Source organism: Procambarus clarkii, chromosome 13, assembly GCF_040958095.1.
Source record: "Procambarus clarkii isolate CNS0578487 chromosome 13, FALCON_Pclarkii_2.0, whole genome shotgun sequence".
NCBI classification, from domain to species: domain Eukaryota; kingdom Metazoa; phylum Arthropoda; class Malacostraca; order Decapoda; family Cambaridae; genus Procambarus; species Procambarus clarkii.
In genome coordinates, this window is record NC_091162.1 from 11,636,897 (window position 1) to 11,664,619 (window position 27,723).

Sequence of the window (27,723 nt, forward strand, 5' to 3'; positions counted from 1 at the left end):
CCTAATAGCCAGAACGCACTTCTCAGCCTACTATTCAAGGCCCGATTTGCCTAATAAGCCAAGTTTTCATGAATTAATGTTTTTTCGTCTACCTAACCTACCTAACCTAACCTAACCTAGCTTTTTTTGGCTACCTAACCTAACCTTACCTATAAATATAGGTTAGGTTAGGTTAGGTAGGGTTGGTTAGGTTCGGTCATATATCTACGTTAATTTTAACTCCAATAAAAAGAAATTGACCTCATACATAGAGAAAAGGGTTGCTTTATCATTTCATAAGAAAAAAATTATAGTAAATATATTAATTCAGGAAAACTTGGCTTATTAGGCAAATCGGGCCTTGAATAGTAGGCTGAGAAGTGAGTTCTGGCTACTAGGTACGACATATATATATATATATATATATATATATATATATATATATATATATATATGTCGTACCTAGTAGCCAGAACTCACTTCTCAGCCTACTATTCAAGGCCCGATTTGCCTAATAAGCCAAGTTTTCCTGAATTAATATATTTACTATAATTTTTTTCTTATGAAATGATAAAGCTACCCTTTTCTCTATGTATGAGGTCAATTTTTTTTTATTGGAGTTAAAATTAACGTAGATATATGACCGAACCTAACCAACCCTACCTAACCTAACCTAACCTATATTTATAGGTAAGGTTAGGTTAGGTAGCCAAAAAAAGCTAGGTTAGGTTAGGTTAGGTAGGTTAGGTAGACGAAAAAACATTAATTCATGAAAACTTGGCTTATTAGGCAAATCGGGCCTTGAATAGTAGGCTGAGAAGTGCGTTCTGGCTATTAGGTACGACATATATATATATATATATATATATATATATATATATATATATATATATATATATATATATATATATATATATATATATAATAAAATATTAGACCGAATAATATGAGATACTGTATAGTATTAGCTTATAAGATCGCTAGACAGTATATAAGATCACTATGAAGGCAGGTTGGGAATGCCATTAACATACATCTAGGTTTTGTGCTGAATTCTATATATAGTCAGTCATATAGAAGCAGGGAACAGAGATAATTTAGTTATAAACGTAGAGGTATATAATGTAATAATAATGTAAACCCTAATGTACCTAGTAATACTTGTCATTATAGTGTATTGTTATTATTATGTATTAATCTAATCTTTGTTTATTGTGTCAAAATTTCTTACAATGTATCTGTAAATATTTTTTGTCAATTTTACTGGAAATTATCTATTTAGAAGTATCTGTTAGATTAAGGACTTGCCCGATACGCTATGAGTGCTAGTGGCTTTACAAGAATGTATAATCATCATTACTATTTACTCTCTTAACCACCATTGTACCTACGTTTATTTATTTATATTGGTATATAAATAAATAAATAAATAAATAACTATATGGTAAGAGTAGAGGGTAAGGAGGGGGGTGGGGGGGGTCACACACACCAGCGCGGGAAAACAGTCTCGGGGTTCCTCTCCCGCCGCCACCAATCGTACGTCATTTATAACATTTTCACGACGTATATGTCGGTTTGTATTTGTTATTTTCACGCAATATTGTTACGAAAGGTGTATTTGTAGTGTGAAGAGAGATTTTAGAGTGTGTGAGCTCCTACAACCGAGGCAGTATAATGTTTGGCGAGGAAGGTGGACTTGTTGGTGGCGCCGAGCTGCTGTTACTGTGTAACATTATTACTGTATTATTATTATTACTGTACAAGTTATTAGGTAACACCACTACGGCTACTCCGCCACACATTCAAACACTATTATTATACAAATTAAAAGATGTGTAGCTCTTGCTAAATAAGATTAAAAGTACAGTATAGTCAATGATAGATTCCAGCAGGTAGATCTTGGGGCCCAATTGGTCTCTTGTGATGAACTTGGTAAGTTAATTTGTTATTTGTGAAACACGTACAGTACTTGCGGATTTGATTTTTGAGAGTACTGCGAATTTTGCCCCCCCCCCCAAAAAAAAGTTTTTTTTGGAGGTGAAATGGTGCAAGTAGAGTACACTATAGTGGAGACTCCGGCTTAGCCTTAGGCTGGAGAATACCTTTAATGATGTGTGGTCAGCTCATCACAGTTATGTTGTTAACTTGCCACAGGTTTATTATATAATCATTATGCATGTGTAAAACATGGTCAAAATATGTACTGTAGTGAATATTTAATGTTTAATGATGCCTAACATGATTGTTAGACTAGATTGAGGGCTTTTACCTGAGCTTACATGAGGGCCACTAATTGTAGTGGCCTTTATGAGAACAAAAAGCCGGTGGCTTGTCAAACGTCCCCCGTTGGTCCTGATTTTATCAAGTTGGATTTTAAAATTCAGCAGTTTTACCATTTTCGGCTTTGGCGGGTAGGCAATTCCATGACTTTTTCACCCTGTGGGTGGAAAAAGCATTCCTGTTTTCTGTCCTACATTGTGGTTGTTGAGCTTGAAACTATTTCTCGTTCATGATTCTTCTGATCTTTTGAAGAAGTGGTCTGGCTCAATATCCTCCAAACTGTTCCGTATTTTATGTTGCAATGATATAAGCCTCATCTCTGGTTTGCAGTGTTGTTAGTCCTGTGGTTCTCGACTGTTCTTCGTATGAGTTGACTTTGTTCAGGAAGGATTTTTGTTGCCCGGTGTTGAACTTTCTCCAAAATAGCTATGTCTTCTTCTGATAGTCTCCATGCTAGGATACAGTAATCCAAGTGAGGCTGCGTCATCAGAGATGAACCCTCTGCATGTTAATGCTGTTAGTTTGGTAGTTGTAACATATTGTTATGCCCCATATTCAAGGTCTTGTATTTTTCAATATTTACAAGCATTTGCAAAAGTCTTCTGACTGTTTGTGGAGGTATGTAGATCTCTTTGTAAGGCTTCCATATAATTTTCACTTCCCACTTTATCATAAATTTTAGTGTTACTGTACCTGAAAATTTGATGTGGTTTGTAATGCAGTATTCTCATCTACTGTATGTCGTTGCTGTATATGTTAAAAAGGGTTGGCCCTAAAATGACCCTTTGCAGTACCCCCACTCACCAAATTTCTCCAGTTAGCTTCCGTTCTATATAGTACAATCCTTTGCTATCTTTGTTTTATCCATTCTAGTATTCTACCATTTATTCCATGTGCTTGTAGTTTCCCTGTTAGTCTTTCAAGTGGTACTTTATCAAAAAGATTTAGCTTTTATTATGACTATTGATGCAGGTCATAGTAAAAGTATGATGCAGACTCATGAGGTGCTTTGTTCAAATTCAAATTCAAATGTTTATTTAGGTAAAAGTACATACAGTACATAGATGAGTTACAAACATAATGTTGGATTTATAGATAGAGCTAGTACACACAATCCCTAAAGCCACTAATACGCTCGGTGTTTCGGGCATGCAAATAATTGTTATTTGGATATGGAACCATGAGCACTGCACTCTTATGTGTAACACTTGACCAGGACAATGTTTCTAATTACAAATTGTAGTGTAGTTACAGGATGAGAGCTTTGATACAGGTATCAGCATTAAACTGCATCTGCAAATCTTTTGACCATTTCAAAACCCTATTTAGATCGACTTGAAGTGATAGTCTTTTTCTGTGTTTTTTTCCATACCGAATTTTGTATCATCGGCAAATTTGCAAATGTTACTACTCAAATCTGAATCTAAATCATTTATATATATATTATAAACAACAGAGGTCTCAGGACAGAGCCTTGAGGCACTCCACTTAATCATTTTCCCACTTTGACTTAACACCATTTATAATTGTTTCCTTGGAATAGCCATGCCCTAATCCAACTTAATATAGCACCCCCAATACCATGAGCCTCTATCTTTTTAATCAGTCTTTTATGTGGCACTGTATCAAAAGCTTTGCTAAAGTCAAGGGACACAACATCACAATCCTTACCACTATCATCTGCCTCAACTATGCTGGAATAAATTGATTGCTGGATTGAAAAGTTGCTGGTTTCAGGAATTCCTCACTGTCAATTTGGTTGATTCCCATTAGTATTTTGTAAGCGGTGATTATATTACCGCTTTTTCTTTTATCTTTTAGTTTTGGCATGTTTAATGCCTCTAGTCTCCTTGTAACTCTTGTTTTTCAGTTCCAGAAGTCATTTTGTAGCATGCCATTGCACATTTTCTAGTATATTTATGTACATCTTGAGATTTGGGCACCATACAACTGCTGAATATTCCAATTTTGATCTCGGAAATGTCACGAACAGTTTCTTTAGTATTTCACTATAGATATACAATAATTAAAAGCAAGTCTGAAGGTGAAAAGCGACGCATAAGTTCCTATCACAATGTTCTTTGTGTGTTCTGGCGACAGCTTACTATCCAAAATCACCCTTAGGTCTTGCTCTTTATTAGAGTTCTGTAATTCCTTTTCAGTTTCAATATTCAGCAAATAGAGGTTTCATCTGATTTCTTTCAGGAAACACACTCAAAATGCAGGCAGAGAACTGTAACTTGCCTAGTGATCCTGCAGCACCAGACTTCAGTGAAGAGGCTGAGAATGCAGTCTCTCGTGTATATTCCCCCAAGCGTGAAGGTAAGGGTTCAAGATACTGTACCACTACTGTACTATTTAACAATACTGGTAGTTATATTTTGTATTGTTTTGGTGTACAATATATTTTAAAGTGTATTTTGGTGTTTGCAATGTAATTTAATTTTCTTAAAAGCCCATTCCCGACTGTAAATGTTATGGGCATCCCAGGATTCAGCAAAGTGACACCTAAAATGTTAAATATTATTATTTTTTCTGTGGAGAGCCCCTACGGCTCCCTGGAGCTATTGGGCTAACTGACTGCCCATTCTTTTCTTTGGGGGGCATGGCATGGGTTCTGTTGGAACTGCACGCTTGATTGGCGAGAAACTTCTACCATACTGCAGGTTTACCTGGGAGGCAAGTTTGCGCACTTTAATGCGTGCTTGTTCGCCTCCGTGCTTCCTCGGAATGTTGGCCTTGTACAGCTGCACGTGCAGCTTACTTCCCTTTGGTGTCTTTGGTTGCATAGGATTTGTGTGCCATGGGCATTTGGCTTCGGTCTTGAGCTTCTTTTTCCTCCTCGAGTACAAAAATTATCTGTACAAAACTAGATAATTTAGTTACTCAAAATACACTTCATTCTAGAGTATAGTACAGTATGTATATTCATAAATCCATTTATCCATTTTTTTGTTTATTTGCTTACAGGAAGTCAAAAAACATGTGTATTTGATGAGGACATGGTAACCACTGAAATGCTGGCTGAAGAGGAGAAATTGGAAGCAGCTAATGTAAAAGAAGAAGAAAGGATACGTTTGCAATTAGAAGAACGAAAACGTGAAGAGAAACAGTTGCAAGAACAGAGGTGAGATAAGTTCAGATTCTTGAACAATGGCTTACTGTATATTAATTATATGTTAATATTGGATAATGTATTAAATTGTACCTTTGGTGTTATGTAATGATTTGAGAACTGAAAAAGGTGAATAGCTGTTGTGCTCATGCAATAAGCAAACATAATTCACTTACACTCATTTATAATACCAAAGAAAAATTAACTCTATAAAAGTATTTTTTAATTACCATTTTTGTATAAGAAGACATCACCATAATTGTAAGCTGCAGGATTAGTTTTGAATATAAACTACCAGTACTGTTTCTGTGGGGAGCCCCTATGGCTCCCTGGAGCTACCGGGCTAATGTGTGATATATTAGACCAAGGCATTGGCTATGGAGTTCGACCATGAGGTCTGGTCTGCCAGGGACCATGAGCCAGAATCTGGCCTCTTCAGAGAGGCTGCAGGAATACAATGGCCCTGGAAAACCCCCCCTGTGGTTGGGAGTTTTCCTTATCTGCCATCTACATCTTATCTACACTAAGGAAACAAACATAGGAATATGCCTCAATGCCAATAGTGACTGCCCAGACAGGTACAAGGGGAGTGTTGTCAACGCTTACGTCGACCGTGCTCTCGGCCACAGCTCAGGATGGAAGCAAGTTGATGAAGAACTCTGTAGGGTAAGGCAGGTCCTAGTCAACAACGATTTCTCTAATGGTTTTGTTGAAGCCATCATAAAAAGAAAGGTGAAATTCCATGCAACATCTGAAGAGTGAACTAACACAACACATGTACCCCCTATTAGACTATTTTACAGGAACTTCTTTTCGACGGCTCATAAAACGTAGGAAAGAGTCCTGAAAGAGATTGTTGATAGGAACGTTATCCCTACAGACAAAAATCAGAAAATACAATTGACGATTTACTACAAAACCAAAAAAACGGCCAACCTACTCACGAAGAAAGTTATATAAAGTTAGCTAGTAATTATTTGAAATTTTCATCAGTTTTGTTTTTCGATATTTACAGGTATAAGCGGTTGATGCATCTTTTGAATAAATCTGAATTCTACAGTAAATTTCTCTTGCAACAAATTAAATCTCAAGAAGCCATAAAGAAGAGTAAGAAGAATTCAAAGTAAGTAGCATAATGGAGAAAATTTTGAGAGCAGGTTTGAAACTTAAACAATATATACTATTACTAAGTGAGGTGTATTAGGATTACTTGTCGTGTTGGAATTGTTCTTAAACAAAAAAAATGTTTGCATAAGTAAAGGAGTTGTGTATAGATGAACCTTTTAACAAGATAACAACAAAATGTACAAGATGACAGGGTTTGGCTTAGGCAAAGAAAATGCAATAATCTCATATTAGAAACTATGCTATTCCCATCTTATTGTCCATTCTTATTAGTGCACTACAGTTTCAAGTTTACAGTGAATCATTTTTTCATATTTAAATACTTAGTGATATTTTGAAATATATAAGCTGGTTTAGAATTTCTATATAGCCTTCATGAATGTATATATATTGTTTTGATTTAGGAAACATAGGTGAAGCATATACAGTAGTTGAATTACCAGATAATGAAGCTGATTGTCATAGGGGCTAATGTGTATCAGTTTGACTTATTTAACCTTATTTTCCTTTCATATTGTTCTGTCTTGTTCAGTCTGCAACAATAATTTTTATCTCTTAGAATAAATTTGTTTACATTTGATTTTTTTTTTTTATTGAGTATGGTCTCTTCCAAATTAAATGGCTTTTTCTGCCTCATGATGCCATCACATATCCCAATGTTGGTCAGTTTGTTTTATACATACTGTATTTGTTTTTCAGATGTAAAGGACATCCGGACATTCGTATTACTGACAAAGAAAACCTCGAATCTGAAGGTAGGATAAGAAAGATTAAAAAGTTACTTGTAGTTATGCAGACGAGGAGTCACAATAACGTGGCTGAAATATGTTGACCAAACCCCACACTAGAAAGTGAAGGGATGACGACGTTTCGGTCCGTCCTGGACCATTCTCAAGCCGATTGTGACTTGAGAATAGTCCAGGACGGACCCAAACATGGTCATCCCTTCACTTTCTAGTGTGTGGTTTGGTCAACTTACTTATAGCTACACTATTTTTGAATGCGTGCAATCTCATTTTATTCATTAAATGTATGTTAGCTCAACCATTTGAAACATACTTAAAATAAATTTCTCATACAGGAAACAGTTCTCAAGAATCATCAAAGGGAAGTAATAGGAAACGTAAGCTTAATGGTGAATCAATTGGCAAGCAAGGGAAGCGGCTCAGGAATAGCAAGTACAACATTGGCGATGTTATTGACACTGATGTAAGTCATTTTGTAAATTTTGATTTAAAATTTCAGCCTGTTAAACTCTTACCATATACAGTATCTTTTTATTGTATACATTTTGGTTATATTTTCTGATGATTTGGTCAGTTAGACAATTTTTGCAATCACAAACAAGATTGTCATTTATTCCAAGTAATATCTTCCAAAGTGAAATATGCCAGTTTAGGAGCCTGGCTGCTTTCCTAAATTTTTTCGCTCTAAACGTTTTTAATAGTTATTATTATTTTGCTTCATTATTATTATTATGATTATGATTGTTTCTAATTTTTTTACTTGCTTGTAAATGCTCTTTATGCATGAGTAGTGTTATATACTATGTAAAATGTCATCCTTGTCGACATTTGGTTATAATTTTAGAAAATACACTATTTTAAATTTGTGTTGATTAAATTGGCTAGTATGTGGGGGTTCTGCTACCCAGTATTATGTAGTGTTGCAAGTATGTGATGGCCCCACTATCCAGTACTATGTACAGTGTTGCATGTAACAGTATTTCCTACAATAAAAGGGCGATGAGAGCTGGTCGGAACCCAGCAACCTAAATTACTTCCCACAAAATATTGGAACAGCCTTAGGTTTAGGACCATTCTTCTCTCACAATGCTTGAGAGAAAAATTAATGATTGTATGCCAGAAGATATATTTATGGCTGAAATATGCTTATCAGTGCATAAACTGAATTGTAGTAATGCTTCAGAAACTCCATCTCTGTAAACAGTTCTGTTTGTTTTTAATGTGCTCACCATGTTTGCTGGCTTGTCAAGAAAATGGAATATTATTTGTTATTCTCAGACTGTAAAAGCAAAGATGGAATCAGGTTCCTTCACCGAGGAAGAGGAGAGTATTGGACGTGAAGATCAGCCTCGCCTGTTTGAAAATGGCACCATGAGACCCTATCAGTTGGATGGCTTTTCATGGCTCACGGTAAGAATATTATATTATTTTCTCTAGTGAAAGGCATTAATTTGTAATTATTATATCAGTTTGTTGCCATATTTGTGATTATTATACTGTGATATTCAGCTGTTTGTACTTCAAAAGGGGATTATTTTGATGTTGGTTAATACCATCTTTAAAATAACAGGTTCTGTTTGAAAATGGTGTCAATGGAATTCTTGGAGATGAGATGGGTTTGGGTAAGACTATCCAGTGCATTGCACTTATCTGCCATCTAGTAGAGCAAGGTGTGCCAGGTCCTTTCCTTATTTGTGGTCCATTGTCTACACTTCCTAATTGGATGTTGGAGTTCGAGAGATTTGCCCCCAAGGTAAATAATATCATTCTTAAGTGTTGAAAATTTATAGTGTGTTGAAAAATATTTTAAGCAAGCATTAAAATTGAAGGTGACTAATTAAAATGTCATCAGATAATTATCTCCTATATTGATATCTTATGTGAGTGTGTTTGTTTTTTGTGCCTAATAGGGCAAGTTGCCTAAAGCCAAATTTTCCTGAAATGTTATATTTTTCTATTTTTTTCTTATAGAATGATCAAGCTTTCCATTACATTACTCATGATATGAATTTATTTAATTTGATCAATAGAATTTATTTATTTATCAAAATTTTATGTAACCTAACTTAACTAGGTAAGTAATTCACGTTCTTAATCTCTCAAGTGGTTGGCTTGGGTGGTTATAAATAGGAGCTGCCTCGTATGGGCCAATAGACCTTCTGCAGTTACCTTTATTCTTATGTTCTTGTGTTCTTATGATCTTCTAAAGTTAATTATACCTTGATGTAAAGTTAGTAGATAATTGGCTTACAAATGGTTCAACCCATATAAGTCAAATACTGCACAACAGAACAATTATGGAAGTATGTACTATTAGAGAAGCATGAGAGTTATAGGAAGAATTTTTGTTGGTTAAGCAGGTTCTAGTAACATGCTAAATCTTTTGGTAAAATGCATATTGTACTTTATTTTTTACTGATTTTATTGTAGTTATTGGGGTTTTTCCTTGTTTTTTAATAGATACCAACATTGCTGTACCATGGTCAAGATATTGTGCGCATACAGAAGAGAAGAAAAATTCAAGCTCGGGTGCCAGTGGAGGGTGCCCCGGTTCCCGTTTTCCCTGTTGTTATCACATCCTATGAGGTAATGATAGTCATCACATTATTAAGTAATTATGACATAACATCCTATGAGGTGGTGTTACCATCACATCCTTGCATACAAAATACTAGATATTGACAATGAGTCACAATAACATGGCTGAAGATAAGTTGACTAAACTATACAGAAAATGGAGAAATGATGACATTTTGGTTCGTCCTGGACCATTATCAAGTTATGTGATACGTGATAATGGCTTCATAACTTGATAATGGTTCAGGACAAACGGAAATATCATCATTTCTCCGTTTTCTGATGTGAGGTTTGGCCATCGTAAAAAATTCTAATTCCCACAATTTGAGTTTGGAGTGACAAAGTGCAATTTGCACTCTGTAGCTCCACACAAAATCAATAACAACCTAAATTGTAAGCCAAGCTTTTTCATAGTTTATTCTACAACATCATAAGATTATGGAAAAATTTAATAGATTCCTAGTTGGCATACCTTGGGTGTAGCACTATGATAATGGCAAATTTACATTCGTTGGCTGGTACACTCACTCTCCTTCCCAAAGTATTTAAAAATTTCTATTTTATTCTTAACAAATTATACAAAAAATTAGATTATGGAAAATTATAAAAATGTTTTGTTGCTTTGGGTCTGGCAAGATGAGAAAAGATGAATTTTAGTGTAATGTCTTTTCTGTGATTCATTCCTCTCTATTACATTACCACAGATGTATTATTGTCACTTCTCGGTATCATTCACAATTTCCACAAGTTCATTCTGAAATGTTCTGTTGTCATTGCAAATAAATAATCATCCCAGTGTCATATCAAGAAGTCGAAGATGTGACTTCTGTGAGAGACGAGATGAATTCCTCATAATGGTTCTGTGAGCATTGAGAGAATTACTAATGTTTCATATAATAATAATAATAATAATATAGCCACTGTCCCCAGAACTCTCTCTTGGTCAGTGGTAGCAGCCATACATCAGCTAGCTTGCTTGCTTCTCCAGTAACACCGATATTAATCCTTGGGCTGCACCCCTGTTTATATGAGACAATGCCCTAGTGAATGGGAACAATTTTTCCTTCTAATATTGTTAGAATATGTTCCCTGGTCACAGGAAAAGAAATTGACTTACTTTGGAGGTAGTGAAGCAAAGAAATCTTACAATTCATGAGCGTTTGTGGAGCAATTGCTCCATGGAAGTCGCCTAGGCCAAGCATGGGGCAGGAGTTGGTGCAAAAATATTTGAGCATATTTATTTCTGTCTCAGATTATTTACTATTTCTGTTGCAGGAGTCCCTTGTGGCTTTATGAAGTGTCCATCTTTTATGTAGGTGCCATCAGTTGTGGAATTCTCTGGCCTACCAGGGACCCAGAGCCAGAATCTGGTCCCCCTCACAGACTCACAAGTAGCCATGGCATTTATATATTAAGTTATTCATTTATGCCACCACCAAAGAAACCTATGAGCCTGCCACCACCTCCCCCCAAATGAGGGGGAAGGTGAGGCGAACAGGTGGGCACTAGTTTTATAACAGTTTTGATCGTTTGCTTACATAGTTTGGGGAGTTTTATGGCTGTCTTCAGTCTGCAGGTCATGGAGGCAGCCAAATGTGGTTTGTTCTGTCTTGCTGACTTTCTGGGTGCCTTCCTCGGTAGTGGTATCAATGAATAACTTACTATATAAATGCCATAGTTTCCTGTGCCTCTGTGAGGGGGGACCAAGTTTTGACACTGGGTCTCTGATAGGCCAGAGTATGGAGTAAGAAAATAGCCTTCAGCAATTTTCTGTTCATTTTCATTGTTCTTTGGTTTTAGAGTGGGTTGTTTTGTCATTTCTTTCTTGGCTTTTTCTTGATCGTCATCTTATGCCAAATTCTGTTAGCTTTTATTGTACATCATTGGCGGTGCTGCTACAGCTTGCAATCGGGGTCGATACCTTTTCGGCCCTGTTTCACAAGCTTTCTCATGCATTGTTTCACCTCCGGCCCACTCATGTGCCCCTGAGCCTGCCTGGTTAGGCGGCACATGAGTATAATGTGCCTCTTAGTAATTAGTATAATGTGCCTTATTCCTTTTCAATTAATAATTCTTAGTTGTAATTATGTGTATTATATCTTAGACTAGAGCATATGCTAGTCATAGTGCACACCAAATTATTAAAAAAATTATTGCTATACTGTACTCGGTATTTATTTAATTAATCATAGGTTGCTATCCGTGACACAAGATACTTGAACAAATTCCAGTGGCGCTACATTTGTGTAGATGAAGGCCATAGGCTCAAGAACCATAAATGTCGTCTCACAAAGTAAGTGAAGTTTCGGAACTTTTTATCATTGTTCTCTTAATTTTTCACTCTACTTCATTCATAATAATTCATGTACACATTGGTATGCCCATCCACTCATATTCACTTACACATTGTAGAGTACTAAAACATACATGCATAAATGCACATACATAAAATATTTTAAATGAGGTCATATTCCCAAGGGGCTACTCAGTTTGGAGACGTGACAGGAAAACTAGGAAGGGGGGGGAGGAGTGGTTGTGCTGGTGAAGGCACACCGGAAGGTAAGAGAGTTAATACCTGACAACCCTCGAGATGTTGACATAATGGCATTGCAGGTCTGGAAATCAGGATGATAAGTTGATAATTTTAAATGCCTACAGCCCACCAGCAAGCAACACATGGACAAAGGAGGAACTGGATGACAAACAAGAGGCCTCATAATGCTCATGAGAGAGATTATGGTAAGAGCAGACAGAGATAAATCCTAATTGTTGGTACCGGGGGACTTCAACTATAGGCAATAGACTGGGAGGTCTACGAGGCAAGAACGGAGGACATTTGGACAGGTAGATTTGTAAACCTCATTTTGGAGACATTCGTGTATCAACACGTCAGGCAGGCCACAAAAATGAAGGAAGGGGATGTTCCATCAGTACTGGATCTAATATTCACCAGGAAAGAAGATGAGGTATTTGACATCCAGTACCTTCCTCCCTTGGGAAAGAATGATCATGTCCTCTTGGACATTAAATATGTTTTGTGATATAATCTAGTAGAGAATGGAGACATTGAAACAGTTGTTAAACTCGATTTCGAGAGAGTACGCTATGGGGAACGTAGACAATTTTTCATGTGTATAATTGGACTGACTTGTTAATAGGCAAGGAAGTAAATGAGATGTATGCCAAATTTTGCAAAATATTCGATGGAGGCACACAAAGTCATACCAAAACAGAGATGCAGACATAGGAAACAGGGTTGGTTCAACAGAAATTGCAAGAGGGCTAGAGATCAAAAGACACAAGCATGGAATCATAGGAAGAGGTCAAACCCCAAACATACCAGCGATACAAAGATGCGAGAAACAACTACACGACAGTAAGGAGAGAGGCAGAGAGGAACTTTGAAAACTGTTTAGCAGACAAATAAAATTCAGATTTAGGCCTTTTCTATAAATTCATTAAAAGCAAGCTGCAGATAAAGGATAATATTCAGAGGTTGAAAATGGGAGACAGATATATGGAAAATGAAATGTGTGAAACATTAAACAAGAAGTTCCAAAGTGTGTTTGTACAAAATGAGATCTTCGGGGAACCAGACACAATAAGAATTCCAGAGAACAACATAGAGGTGTCTGGAGATGAAGTGAAACAATTGCTCTTGGAGCTAAGAACAAAACAGTTGGCCCAGATGGAGTTTTACCATGGGTTTTGAGAGAATGTGCACCTGAGCTCAGCATTTCACTTCAGCTGATTTTTCAGACATCCCTGTGTACAGGAGTCATAGCAGACGTGTGGAAACAGGCTAACATGGTTCCAATCTACAAAAGTGGAAGCAGGGAAGACCCCCTTCAATTATAGACCTGTATCATTGACAAGTGTAATAGTCAAAATATTGGAAAAAATAATTAAAAATAAATGGGTAGAACACCAGGAGAAAAACTATAATATCAGGCAGACAGTATGGTTTTTTATCTGGAAGATCCTGTGTATCGAATTTACTCAGTTTCTATGATCGAGCCACAGAGATTTTACAGGAAAGATATAGCTGAAATTGAAACAAGTTTATTGAGGTAAAATACACACAAAGGGATGAGGTAGCTCAAGCTATTCTCGCCCTGTTCAGTACAGCGTCTTCATACATATACAGTATAGACACATCACAAACAATAAACATATTACCGAACATTCTGAGTGATAAACATACACATTTCTTCCCTTACACATGTAGTTTGTTACCAGACATACACACAAATACTTTTATGACTAGGTATATAGACAATTTGCAATAGACATTCAGACAATTCAACAAAAGGTTATGATCTTGGTGCAAAATTCTTCTCTCTCTCCATAGAGATGGTTGACTGCATCTATCTGGACCTAAAAAAGGCTTTTGACAAAGATCCACATAAGAGGTTCTGGAAACTGGAACATATTGGAGGGGTGACAGGTAAGCTTCTAACATGGATGAAAAATTTTCTGATACAAAAATGGGGGCAGTAATCAGAGGCAATGTATCGGACTGGAAAAATGTCACACGTGGAGTACCACAGGGTTCAGTTCTTGCACCGATGATGTTCATTGTCTACATAAATTATCTGCCAGATGGAATACAGAATAATATGAACATGTTTGCTGGTGATGCTAAGATAATAGGAAGGATAAGAAACTTAGATGATTGTCATGTCCTTCAAGAAGACCTGGACAAAATAAGTATATGAAGCACCACTTGTCAAATGAAATTTAATGTGAATAAATGCCATGTTATGGAATGTGGAATAGGAGAACATAAACCCCACACAACCTATAAATTATGTGAAAAGTCTTTAAAGACTTCTGATAAAGAAAAGAGATCTAGGGGTGGTTCTAGATAGAAAACTATCACCTGAAGACCACATAAAAACGTTGTGCGAGGAGCCTATGCTAAGCTTTCTAACTTCAGATGGCAAAATACTAAAGAAATTGTTCACGACTTTTATTAGGCCAAAGCTAGAATATGCAGCGGTTGTATGGTGCCCATATCTAAAGAAGCACATCAACAAACTGGAAAAGGTGCAAAGACATCCCACTAAGTGGCTCCCAGAACTGAAAGGCAAGAGCTACGAGAAGAGGTTAAAGGCATTAAATATGCCAAAACTAGAAGATAGAAGAAAAGGAGGTGATATGATCACTACACTCACAAGATAGTAACAGGAATTGATAAAATTGATAGGAAAGACTTCCTGAGACCTGGAACTTCAAGAATAAGAAGTCATAGACTTAAACTAACTAAACAAAACAGTCGAGAAATATAAGAAAATTCACTTTTTCAAAGAGAGTGGTAGACGCTTGGAACAAGTTAGGTGAGCAGTTGGTAGAGGCCAAAACTGTCAGTACTTTCAAAGCGTTATACAACAAAGAGTTCTGGGAAGACGGGACACCACGAGCGTAGCTCTTGTCCTGTAACTACACTTGGGTAACTACACACAACTAAACAGTGATTCAAGAACTGTAAGCTCATGTATTGATCTCAGGGTAATTGAGCCACCTATGGTCTGTGCAGTTTGGTGATAAATTTTTATTAATGGGCTCTGGGTTCCAAATTTTCTACTCATTATTTTATACCAATCTCTGCTCCAATTTAATCAAAGGGCTGTTGAATAATTAAGGTAACTTTATAGAAGTTTGTAATGAGTTAGTGAAAAAATTTAAATATTTGATTATTGTTAAAGATCTCATGTATTTCAGCAAAGTAAATTAATTTATAATATATATATATATATATATATATATATATATATATATATATATATATATATATATAATAATAAGCAAGCTTGGTACTTATTTTGACATTGCCATCAGGTCGCTAAACACTTTTCCTACAACAAATCGTCTGCTGCTGACCGGAACACCACTACAGAATAATCTTGCTGAGCTTTGGGCTCTTCTGAACTTTTTAATGCCAGAGATTTTTGACTCTCTAGATGTTTTTGAGTCTTGGTTTGATGTGACAGACATGATGGAGAAAGGAAGTAATGAGAAGATCATTCAGCAGGAGAAAGAAAAACATGTTATTTCAACTCTTATGAAGGTGAGAATATAATTTGGTATAAATATTTAAATTTTTTAAATGTGTTTATTGTCTATAACCTTCAACTCTCAAGTTACAAAATATTTCTTGTATAATGTTGTTGAAAATCATGCAGTATAGATATTTAGGAGGGATCTCAAATATCTGTACTGTACGAAGTTACGAACACAAGCAAGGCTCATGGTGTAGACTCCCTATTCTCAATATTAGACACGCCTGTTCTCAAGTAAATCGCGTATTTTATCAATTAGTCGAGATATAGAAAGTCTACGGAAAAAACCCACCAGTTTACTGGATGACAATTAACAGTAACATAAGTAGTTACATATGTACTGTTACATGAAGCTTAGTAATCAGTGACACTTCAAACCCCAGCTAGTTGCTCCTAAGTTAAATGGGTCAAGCTTAAGATACACGAAACTCAACCTTGGTACACTAGGTTTAGACTAGATACAGTAAATTTAAATGGTATTAATTAATTGAACTTTCAGTTGGTAGTATTATTAAGCCACCTTAGAATATAGAATAAGCTAAAAATTAATTAATATGTATTTCAGATGTAGCCTGGTTGATGGCAACATCATGCAGCTACAATTTATATGAATATCATTATCAAGAATGTTTTATTGTTTAGCTATCAAAATAAAATTGATTTTGATACAAAACACACCAGATGATTGTTCTGGTGATAATCAGAGGAATGGCTATATAATTTATTCTAATAAAATTAGGGTGACAAAAAGTAAATTATTATATTTCCCTGGAAATTTGCAAACCCCTGAAGAATGAGATGTCACATGATTGCATGAACCAGTGCTTATGGACTTATTAAATATTTTCAGTTATTAGCTGATATTTAATTAATTGAAACGTTTAGTGCAACATTTGGAATAAATTTTCCACAACCATAGGTTGATTTATATTTTTTATTGACAGATTTTAAGTCCATTCCTCTTGCGGCGAGTAAAAAAGGATGTGGATATTGACATTCCGCCTAAGAAGGAATTGTTGGTTTACACACCTATGACTCCTCTGCAGGTGAAGCTGTATGAGGCAACCCTCACTTCAAACAACGAACTGTTCAATAACTTGAAGGTACGTGAAAATTACTGATATAATTGTCCAGGTTGTATCTGTCAAGTCTTTAGTGCCGTAATATCCACCAGACAAGGGTTAAGTAAACACAAGTCTCCGATCCACACATATATATTCTACAACTGTACAAACCCAAGGAGGGTGTGAGAGAGCATCTGGTCTCGTGGATCTCTGCTTGTTGATCTCCCAGTGGTTGGTTGCTTCTCCTCTGCTCCTCTGCCGTTTTTCCCTCAACTCCGCTGTGTTGTAGGGAATACTGAAGTCACTCCAAGTCATATGACAAGCCTGAGATGGAAATACTGTAAATACTTTAGCAAGAGCCATACACACATGATTTAGCAGATATCTTGAACCACTACAAATTTTGCTCTATGAACCCCATTTACTGTATATCCATTCATTCATTATGTTTACTTTTCCACTTTCATGGAGTGGGGAGGCACTAATCGAGAGAAAAGGGAAAATGTAATATGGTGAAAGTAAAAGGTACAGTATTAAAAAAGTGCAAGAGATTATTCTTACCTATTTTGAAAATAGGTTCCCATTCCAGTCACCCTTCCCAATAACACAGGAACGTGATGCCGATTCCACCACATAACGGTGAATGGTATTTTACATCATCAAAATTACTTTTACCAAGTTTCAACTAGCATTTAAGTGAAAGACATCTGTGCAGAGAAAAAAATGTGACTAAATATAGTAAAAGTAGGTTATAGATATTAAAGAATGAAAAACATCACTCATCCATTCATTATATCATTCATGCTCTAAGCAAATAAGCATCTACAGTGGCACACCAAGTGCCACTGTGAAAATACTGTACATCATTCTGAATTTTGTGAAAATACTATTCATTTTTTCTTTCATCAATATGGAAGTTTCTGGGGGGGAGCCCCTTTGGCTTCCCAGAGCTAACCAGGCTGGTATAAATGTATTAGACTCTGGCATCAGTCAATGCACATAGTTCTAGGGTTACCAGGTACCACGAGCCAGAACCTGGCCCCCTCAGAGAGGCACGAGGAGCATTGTCCTATAGAAACCCCCGTGTGGTTGGAAGCATTCTATGTCTGCCATCGACCGGGTCATGCACCCAGAAAGGTAAGTGCCTCAAAACAAACCCCTATTCCGGTTAAAATATTGCTATTGGAAGCCGAACTAGTGGACAGAACTCCCAACTGAAAACGAGCATGACGTCTCCACGTCACTGTGCCACTGTCTGCACAACCCTTCCCCCTTCCCGGGAGGGGGCAGCATCATATTGATGTTTTTCGGTAGTGGAACGGATTAATTTTATTTCCATTATTTTAAATGGGGAAATTTGTTTCGCAAGACAAGCGTTTCACGTGATGAACTCGGTGCCGGAATGGATTAAATTCGTTAACCGAGGCTCCACTATACAGTACTTGAATTTTTGCTAATTTGGTTTCGTGTGAAGTACTAATGGTATTTGTATATTGTAATTTAATTTTGCTTAGACAGTAATGATAAACAATAACAAAGTTCGAATAACCTTTAGTATTTCTTGTTTTTCAATTTCAGAATTCAGAACAAGAAACTAGCGAGTACACTGAAAAAGGTCGTCCCAAGCGTAAGTCTCGGGCCATCACGGACTTATCAGTGTTTATGAAAAATAAAAAAGATGACTCCTCATCAGATACATCATTAGACAAATTCATTGAGGCAGTGAGGAAATTCCATGAGAAACCTGCACAGTAAGTGACATTCATAATTTTGAAAACTAATCAATGTGCTTTTGATGCAAATACTTTTTCTTTTCTCCCTTTTCCTCCTCTTCTCCAATTCCCTCCCTCTCCTCATGCCTCCTCCTCCATCTCTTCCTCGTGCCTCCATTCCTCCTCCTCATGCTGACAACAGAGGAATTGGCTACTCCCCAAGGCAATATTAACATGGACACACAATCAGAAAGCAGGCAGTCAGCACTGGAGAATGGTTATCAGGAAGTGTTAACGAGGGGACAGAAGAAGTGGAGAAGACAGTATCTGAGACATAGTGTAGACAGTGATAGTGAGACTAATGGAAATGACAAGAGAATAAAGAACAACACTGAGAATTATCCTTGACTATGCATGCATTTTAAACTCTTGGGATTATGGCGGAGGCTCAGGTTATTCGGGAACTACTTAGTGACCAGGCACAACCAGGCTGCAACTCATATGTCAGGTTGTGAGCAGCTGCATCAAACAGCCTGTTGAATTAGTGTTTCTTTATTCTGGATTGTTTATATTGCACTCTGTATGAAATTTGTAACCAAACGTGTAAATAAATGTATGGTAGATTTAAATGTAAAATTTATTTGAAGAATTTTATTTATTTTCAGGAAAGAAGTCGAGAAAACTTCTCTGGTAAGAATTAAAATGCAGAACAAAATGATGCAGTGTCGAAAAATTGTAAATCATCCCTACTTGATAGATTATCCTCTGAACAAAGATGGCACATTTATGGTAAGTTATTTTAGACACAAGTATCTTGGCACAATTTAAATTTTGGATTAATAATTCACCCCATATTATTGTGACTTATTCTCTGCATATTTGGATTGTCTAAAAACGTTGTATAATGTTAACCTTTACCTGGAAACACTGGCAATAACACTCCACATTGTTTTTCATTATGTTCCTTGAACAGTGGAATAAAACTCCACATTATTCTTTATTGTGTTCCAGTCATGTACTGCATTCCCATTTAATACGACAACCCTGTGGTGTGTGTGTCAAAAAATTATTCCCAAAAAGTTTTTCTTTCTGATAGTTAAAATATTTCCCTGATCATGGAAAACTAAAATTTAATAAAACATAAAACATAAACTATGTATGATTGATTGTGGCTTAGGGCTCATGATTGTGTCTATCTGCCAACTGATGAGTGTTGACCAATAATGATTGGTAACTAATGTCTCTAATATAACTGATTCCAGTATCTGTTAAAAAGTGATTGTTAATATTGAACAGAATTTGTTTAATACACGTTTCTTCAGTTACTCATAATTAACTACCTTATTTCTATTTACTATCGGTACCAGTCAGAATTATGGTATTGGTAGAACTTTAGATAATGGTGTACACTATTGGGTAAATATTAAATTGGTGACTTTAGAGGTCTTTCTGATCCTAATAGTTTCCTTGTCTCTTCCACTCTCCCTCATTTTAGGTGGATAATGGCCTTTTGGAAGTGTGTGGTAAACTGCAAGTTCTAGATCAACTATTAGCTGAACTGTACAAGCGTAAACATCGTGTTTTGATTTTCTCTCAGATGACCATGATGATGGATATTCTTGAAGATTATCTCACCCTCAGACCACAATATAAGTAAGATTTGTTCCTTAAACAAACTTTGCAAGCTTTTTTCTGCTCCCTGGAGCTATCAGGCTAATATGTGATACATTAGACCAGGGCTTTAGTCGAAGGAGTTCAGCCTACTGGGGACCACGAGCCAGAACCAGGCCCACTCAGAGCAGCACGAGGTGCAATGGCCTATAAAAACCCATGTGGTTGGAAGCATTCTATGTCTGCCATCGACTGGGTCAGGCACCCAGTAAGGTAAGCGCCCCGAAACAAACCCCTATTCTGGTTAAAATATTGCTACTGAAAGCCGAACTAGTGAACAAAACTTCCCAAATGAAAACGAGCCAACAAGCATGATGTCACCATGTCCCTGTCTGCGCAACCCCCTGCCCCCTCCCCGGGAAGGGGAAGCCCAAGACCTCCCGCTGTCCACCCTGCAGTTCTGTGGCTGATTTGGAACTGGCAAGGTTGTGTGCCTCTGGCTCCATAATTTTCCAGTTCTGTTCCTTGTGGTGGTGTGCAAGCCAGGATTAATTTCTCCAGTACTCGGGCTGCATGTGCTTAGGGTTCCCTTCCCTAGGTGCCCTGTAAGTACTGCCCTTGGGGGCTTGGGGTTACCTTCCACAAGTCACCTTGAGATCTACCTCTGCTGTGTATTTTACTCCTCGGTGATTGACCGTCCTTGGAGTCGGCTGCGGTGTTTCTTGGGTCCTGGGGTAAACAGGGTCCTGGCCGCCCGCTATTTGGTTAACGTTCCTGGGTAAGAGTGTTCTTGTGTTGCTTTGAGTCGCAGGTTGCAGCCTGTTATCTTGACTTCGAGTTGAGGGGTGTGTAGTGGCCGCCTCCTGGGTCAGTCCCTCTTTTTCCTTATCTTTGGTTATGTAGCTCCAGAGAGCCAAAGGGGCTCCCCACAGAAAACCAGCATTGAATGTAATGAAATGCCATTTTCTGGGTGAACCCCAGAGGCTCCCTGGCACCCTCTCTTCCTCCGGTGAACAGTTTTCGCATTGTTTTGATGCTTAGCCTCCAAACTGGAGTTACTAGGTAGTCAACAGGGGGGGGGGGTTCAGGGCTACCTTCCCTCCCCCTCCTGGGGAGGGAAGGGCTACACGGACGAGCGGCAACAACATGGTGTGACATTTGCTTGTTTCCTTGGAAATTGAGGGAATTCTTCCTCTGTTTGATTTTTAGTTGCAATTGTTTTACCATGTGTGGTCTGTTTTGTTATGCCTACCTTTCTGGGTACCTAACCCTGGTCGATGGCAGATAAGGAAAACCCTAAACCACAGGGGGAGGATTTCAGGGCCATTGCTCCCTGTCTCTGAGGGGGGGGGGCCCTGGTTCTGGCTCGTTGTTCCCCAGTAGGTTGAACATTGTCTAAAGCCCTGGTCTAATGTATCGTCTATTAGCCCAATAGTACCAGGGAACTTCCGGGGCTCACCCAGAAAATGGTGTTTCATTACATTCAATGATGCTTTTATTTATTTATTTATTTATTTATTTATTTATTTATTTATAATGTTATCTTTTGTAACTAGATATTTTCTTTATTTTTTTGTTAAAAAATATAAATCCTTTAGCTTATTTTCTTTTTTAGTTTTTTTTATGGTTGCAGCACTTTAATTTTGTATGGTTCCTTTCTTACAAAGAGTAATATATTGTACATTATTCTTTGTTCAATAGTCAGGATTATTGTAATAAATAGCTCATATATGTAAAGTGGTCAAATATTTCTTAACTTATTTCCTCAAGGTTTTGATGCAATATAATATTAACTAACCATAATTCAGTGTTAAGTTGCCTGCCAGATTCAATCACTGTCACTCCATTCAAGCTTCAAACCTTGCATCTAGTTTTAAGAAAACCCTCTAAACTTTCTCATTATTTTATCAACCAACTATTTTTAAAGACTGCATTATTTTGATAGGTACAAACGTCTGGATGGTGCAAGTGCCCTAGAAGATCGCCAGAGTGACATCAAGGAATTCAATGATAAAAACTCATCAGATTTTCTATTTTTGCTGAGCACACGTGCTGGTGGACTTGGGATTAACCTTGCTACTGCTGATACTGTTATCATTTATGACTCAGATTGGGTAGGGTATTTATTTGAATTTCTGTTTAGTGTTTATATATTTTAATTCTTTCCTAGTATTAATAATGGCAATTAAAGGTATTTGTGAAGCATATGTAATCCATGCCATTTTTGTCGTTGGTTTCATAAAATGTTGATGTTAATTGAAGAATAAATGTAAATTTAAATGTTTGGTTTGACATAAGTTTAATACTGTCAATATGAAACATATCATATGTTGATGGTTTTCCTGATTATTGTTTTTTTTTTTTTTTATATAAAGAATCCCCAGTGTGATCTACAAGCTCAAGACCGCTGTCATCGAATTGGCCAGACATCTCCTGTTTTGGTTCTGCGTCTCGTAACTGCATCTACTATAGATGAGCGGGTTGTTGACCGTGCTGCAACAAAACGAAAATTGGAAAAGCTAATAATTCAATCTGGAAAGTTCAAGTCGGCTAAACAGAGTGACCGGGTATTTGAAAAAGTGATGGATGAAGAAGAATTGATTACCTTGCTTAAGGAGAGAGATCATGAGAGAATACACAGAACTACAACTGGAAATGGTAAGATTTGAAATAGTAGTTTGATTTTAGCACCTTGTGTATGGGATTAAAAAGAGAAGTTTTGCAAAGTTAAACATAAAATAAGGCAGGTGAAAAAAAATTGTGTTGCGGTTATATTCTAGTATGGAGGAATAATTTAGATATTGTTCAAGGGCTGTATGAGTGGAGCCTAGACTGACTTATTGATGCAAAATAATGTTGTGAAATGAGCATGAAAATCAAGGGTTATAGAAATTATAAATTTTAGGTGTTTATATACTTGGAGAATAGACAAAATAATAATGTCATGGAAGGACATGTAGTGCAAAACTTGGGAAATCGTAAGACTGAGAAGTATATCAAGATGGTTTGATCATGTTGAACAGATTGATGATAACAGTAAAGTTTGAATGAATTTGAGAGTAAGAATTTCCCCTCTGGGAACATTTGTCCCACAGAAGAATTTTTGGTAAATCTAATACTGTCACATGAATTTGTCACTCACTTCGTCCATTACTTTTTGTATTGGCATCCTGAGTGATATTTAGCCTCTTATGCCCCTTCAAAGGTCTCCCTTTGTCGTGTTGGAGGCTCATGTACAACATTAAGACTTGTTAAGGTCTTCAGATCACCCACAGGATGGAACTACCTTTAGAGGTTGATTGTCTGGGCAGGGGTGAAAGGGAGAAAGAGGTCTTTGCACTGGTATAGAAGAATGTACGATGCAGTAGGACTGTCGTTAAAAAGGGGAGCACTGCTTCCGATGGCTCACCCTTTCCTCTACTGGTCAGCCCTTGGCTTCTCTTGGTTTCTTGGTAGATGGTATTCCTTTGTTCCAGGATCTAAAACTTAAAAAAAAAAAATGGCGCATAGTAAGTGAAACAACTTTTTGAACACAGGCTCGCAGGGTGGATGATCACACCTCTGATTCAGATAGTGATGGAAGATTGAGCTACATAGCCCCAGCTACATTGGGCCCGAACCAGGCTTCATCTTTGACTAACTCGACTGATCCTCTCCATTTCCCTCCCACTTCTTTGGCAGGGTTGAACCCTAATCCCCAAATGGTGATTACCTCAATACCTGAAGTGGCTCCATCTTTAGTTGTTATAACTGTACCTTTACCTTTCTTGAATAAATCCACAAAGGCCGTGATGAGGGTTCGAACCTACATCCGGGATGATTCCAGACGTGCCTTAATCGACTGTGCCACGATATGGTCAAAAGAATCCCTTGGTTTCCAGTTTAAAACCCTGGTTTGTGTCTCGGAGAGGCTGCAGGATCCATGTGGGGGCAGTAGCACTCCTGGTTGCAAGTCTTTTGACCATGTTGTGGCGTAGTCGAATAAGGCGCGTCTGGGATCATCCCGGACGTAGGTTTGAACCCACATCATGGCCCTTGTAGATTTGTTCATTTGATGTATCACGCTATTGTGATTTCTGTGTGTATTTACCTCTCTTAGAGAGCACGGACCATGTGCACCATAATTGCCATCAAACTTGTATAATTTCCTCAATCACTGCTACGTATCATGATCTGTTTGGCCCTGCTACGTGGCCTAAATATTTTGATACGTGTGTGCCACAATATCCATACCTGCACTGATAATTTCCACATATATAAGCTCTTTGTAAACTCTGTGGATACTTAGGTTACTGTTAACCCCACCCAGACTGGCACGCCCGTCGTTGAAGCCCCTTCTAAAGGGCAGCCAATCACCTAATGGCTGTTTTCACCCATCATCTGTGACCGTTGGCAGGGTCATTGATTTCGTATTATGTCCTTGGCCTTCCTCCTACTACTACTGTAATATATAGTGGGAAACTGCTCTGGCTATGTTACATATTGACAACAAAGACTTAACTCATGGGCACCTAATGGAATGCCTTCCTGTTCTATATTGTCCAAACTGCACTATCCCACTTCAGAGTTGTGTACTTCTTTGTAGAATGTCCACATTTTCAGAACTATTATATGTCTTGCTTTTCTTATGTCCCTTGATAGAATCCTTAGTAAATCTGAAATCTTTTATATTGCTTGCCTTAAGTTCTTTTGTTCTTGTATTGGCATCTTGAGTGCCTTTTAAATGTCCAGTAGTACAGACGATGCTTCATTCTTCCCAGCTTGGAGCCTTCTTTTGAATATTATTTACTTGAGAGTAAGACAAGAATGCCGAAATGATGAGCAGACATGGCAAGTTTGTGAGAAAGCAGAGATTTACACGCAGCATATACTTCCTATTCACTGTGTAACAGTGAAGTAGGAAACAATGCAAAGTCTAAATAGGTAGAGAGACTGTGTTGCTAGTGTGTTCTTATTAGTGTCTTAAGAAAAGCGAGATCAAGCTCTTTACACCATACCTGGTACATTTTTAAATGTTTTGACGTTCATGTTTTCTGTTGGACTGTATGGTGGTACCTTGGTTTTCGAATTTAATCCGAAAATTTGTAAACCGGAACAAATTTTCCCATAAGAAATAATGTAAATTGAATTAATTCGTTCCACACTCCCAAAAATATTAACTTAAAACTTCATTTCATAATACACACAAATATTTTGTACAATTTATAGCTTACCTTTATTGAGGACTTGTTGGCGTATGGAAGATGGTGAGGAGGGGGGGGGGAAGGAATGGTGTTACAAGGGGAGTACTCTCTCTAGAGTACTCTGGGATACTCTCTCCTACAATTTACAGGCATACCACTAGGTCCTGGTTGTGGCTCACTGCTTCTTGGTCTCACTAAGAACCTTTCCATATACTTGTTTTCCTTACATTTTAACACTTGGCTGTAATGTTTTATCTGTAGTCTAACACTTGTCTTTTTAGTAAAACTTTGCAGTTCTTCCCATACTTTACACATTTTCTTAATGAGGAATTGACATCCTCTACTGCCTTTACTCACAACTATAAGGCACTGGTAAACTGAAGCGTGACGCCCATGCCACCAGGAACCACACTCTCGGTCAACCTATACTTGTATCAACAAACTCTCAAAGTTCGTAAACCGATTCAAATTTTACAAAGAAATTGAGCTAGTAACCCCAAAAAATTGTAAAGAGGAACGTTCTGCAACTGGGGTTCCACTGTATTTGCATTAAACATAAATACTGTATTTGTAATCTTGTTTATTTTCAGTTTTCACGAAGGAAGAGCTGAATCGGCTGCTTGACCGCAGTGATCTGATAAAGAAAAAACGCAGTGGAAAGGAAACAAATGAGCAGGCACTCAATGGAGTGTTTCGAGTTGTAAATGAAGATGACTCGTAGAGCACCATGACTTGTGTGTTTTTAAAAATGAAGATCTGAACCTAAATTAAACAAAAATTAATGACTTTAAAAGTACTATAGTGAATTAGTTGTCAGTTGACATTTTTCAGTGTTGAAAATTTCCCTCATTTGCTGCCGCTGTGTGTAACGGTGGGCTTTCTTGAGGTTACAATTATTACAACTTTAATTTATATTGCTAATACTTGTGATTTATATTTTTCCTGGTACCATTATCCTCTTATGTTAAAAAGATCCTTTTCTTATCTTACATAATATTTCTGGTCAACACATGTGTAATTCAACAATAAACTAACATAAAACCCTGGTAAATTAATTTTTTTACATATGAACTTCAGAAATTTTTCATGTGTAATAACTGATGTAGTGACATTGTGCTCAGGCCGAGTTAACCGAGTGTAGTCTCAAGTTTCCACACAGCCAACCTGCAATTTAAAGGCCAGTAAGTTTACTTTTTGTATATTGGGTTTATTATATAAAAGAATGTAAGCCCAACATTAAAACTGAAATTTGAGCACCATTATCCTAAGAAATACTGGCCCCCTCTGTTTATGAATTTAATCCGTTCCCAGGGACAGTTCATAAGCTGGAAATTCGCAACCTAAAACAAATTTTCCATAAGAAATAATGTCAATTGAATTAATCCGTTCCACACTCCCAAAAATATTAACTTCAAAATACATTTCATACCTAATTCACAGAAATATTTAGTACTATAATATGTACAAGTTATAGCTTACTTTCATTGATGACTTGTTGGCATATGGAAGACAGTGAGGAGAGGGGTGGAGGAGAGGTGTTAGTGTTTGTAAGGGGGAGTTCCCTTCTTTTTAACATATCACATTGTCATTTAAAAGGTCAATGCCTGCTACAGCTTTATCCAGGTGAGTTTTTCAACAAAATTTTTCAGTTCTTCTCATACTTTACACATTTTCTTAATGACGAAGGGACATCCTCTACTCACAACTATTTTCTTAGCTTGAATTTTACCACTGACTTGGAACTCATGGTGTGACATATAATAATTACTTTTATATTCAAAGACCAAAAAAAAAGCAAAAAAAAAAAAAAAAATGAAATTCTTTACAAAGAATTAAAGTGTGATCGTCACTAAGCAGGAGGCGCTGGTAAACTGAAGCGCGGGCGACCATGTTTCATTATATGAAGATTTTGTACATGTATAACATACAGTTGATTCATACTGCACAATCACTCTTGAGAGTGGTGGTAATGTTGTGATCCTGGGAGGTTGTACATTACTAAAATATGCAGAATGCCCTGTGTGCTCTTATTTATATTTCATGACTCGTTCCCGTTGTTGAATAAAAAGAGGTAGCAGAAAGATATTTTCTTTTTAATAATGATACTGTAATCTATATTCAATTATTTTAGCAAAATGTTTGTTATTCTTTGCACAGGTGTGAAAGAAACATGTACAGTATTTGGCAAGAGCCTGGTAACATTTCTGTGGCTAGAAAATGTTATCGAGGTGTCAGGCGTAGAATTAAATTTATACCTATTAATTTTTGT

General features: G+C 37.0%; 1 protein-coding gene and 1 long non-coding RNA gene across 4 annotated transcripts; one reads left to right on the forward strand and one right to left on the reverse strand.

The window, feature by feature from the left end:
- Positions 1–1,448: 1,448 nt before the first annotated feature.
- On the forward strand, positions 1,449–27,272 carry LOC123757207 (lymphocyte-specific helicase). Of its 3 annotated transcripts, none has more exons than XM_045740678.2 (18): positions 1,449–1,515; positions 4,465–4,581; positions 5,230–5,386; positions 6,390–6,497; positions 7,199–7,254; positions 7,581–7,708; positions 8,524–8,655; positions 8,816–8,998; positions 9,706–9,831; positions 12,015–12,115; positions 15,664–15,892; positions 16,829–16,987; positions 18,527–18,699; positions 19,326–19,449; positions 20,156–20,313; positions 22,217–22,385; positions 22,647–22,929; positions 26,045–27,272. In XM_045740678.2, the coding sequence occupies exons 2-18, from the start codon at positions 4,479–4,481 to the stop codon at positions 26,173–26,175; spliced, it is 2,520 nt and encodes an 839-aa protein (XP_045596634.1). In that variant the 5' UTR covers positions 1,449–1,515; positions 4,465–4,478; the 3' UTR covers positions 26,176–27,272. The 3 variants fall into 3 exon arrangements, with proteins under 3 accessions (XP_045596634.1, XP_045596635.1, XP_045596636.1); XM_045740679.2 differs by having other exon boundaries at positions 1,452–1,552; XM_045740680.2 differs by lacking the exon at positions 1,449–1,515 and adding an exon at positions 1,584–1,705.
- Positions 17,083–17,645, reverse strand: LOC138364252 (uncharacterized). The gene is made up of 2 exons (XR_011228355.1): positions 17,510–17,645; positions 17,083–17,272 (listed from the first exon to the last, which is right to left on the reverse strand). It is a non-coding gene; the product is annotated as an uncharacterized lncRNA (long non-coding RNA).
- Positions 27,273–27,723: the final 451 nt, after the last annotated feature.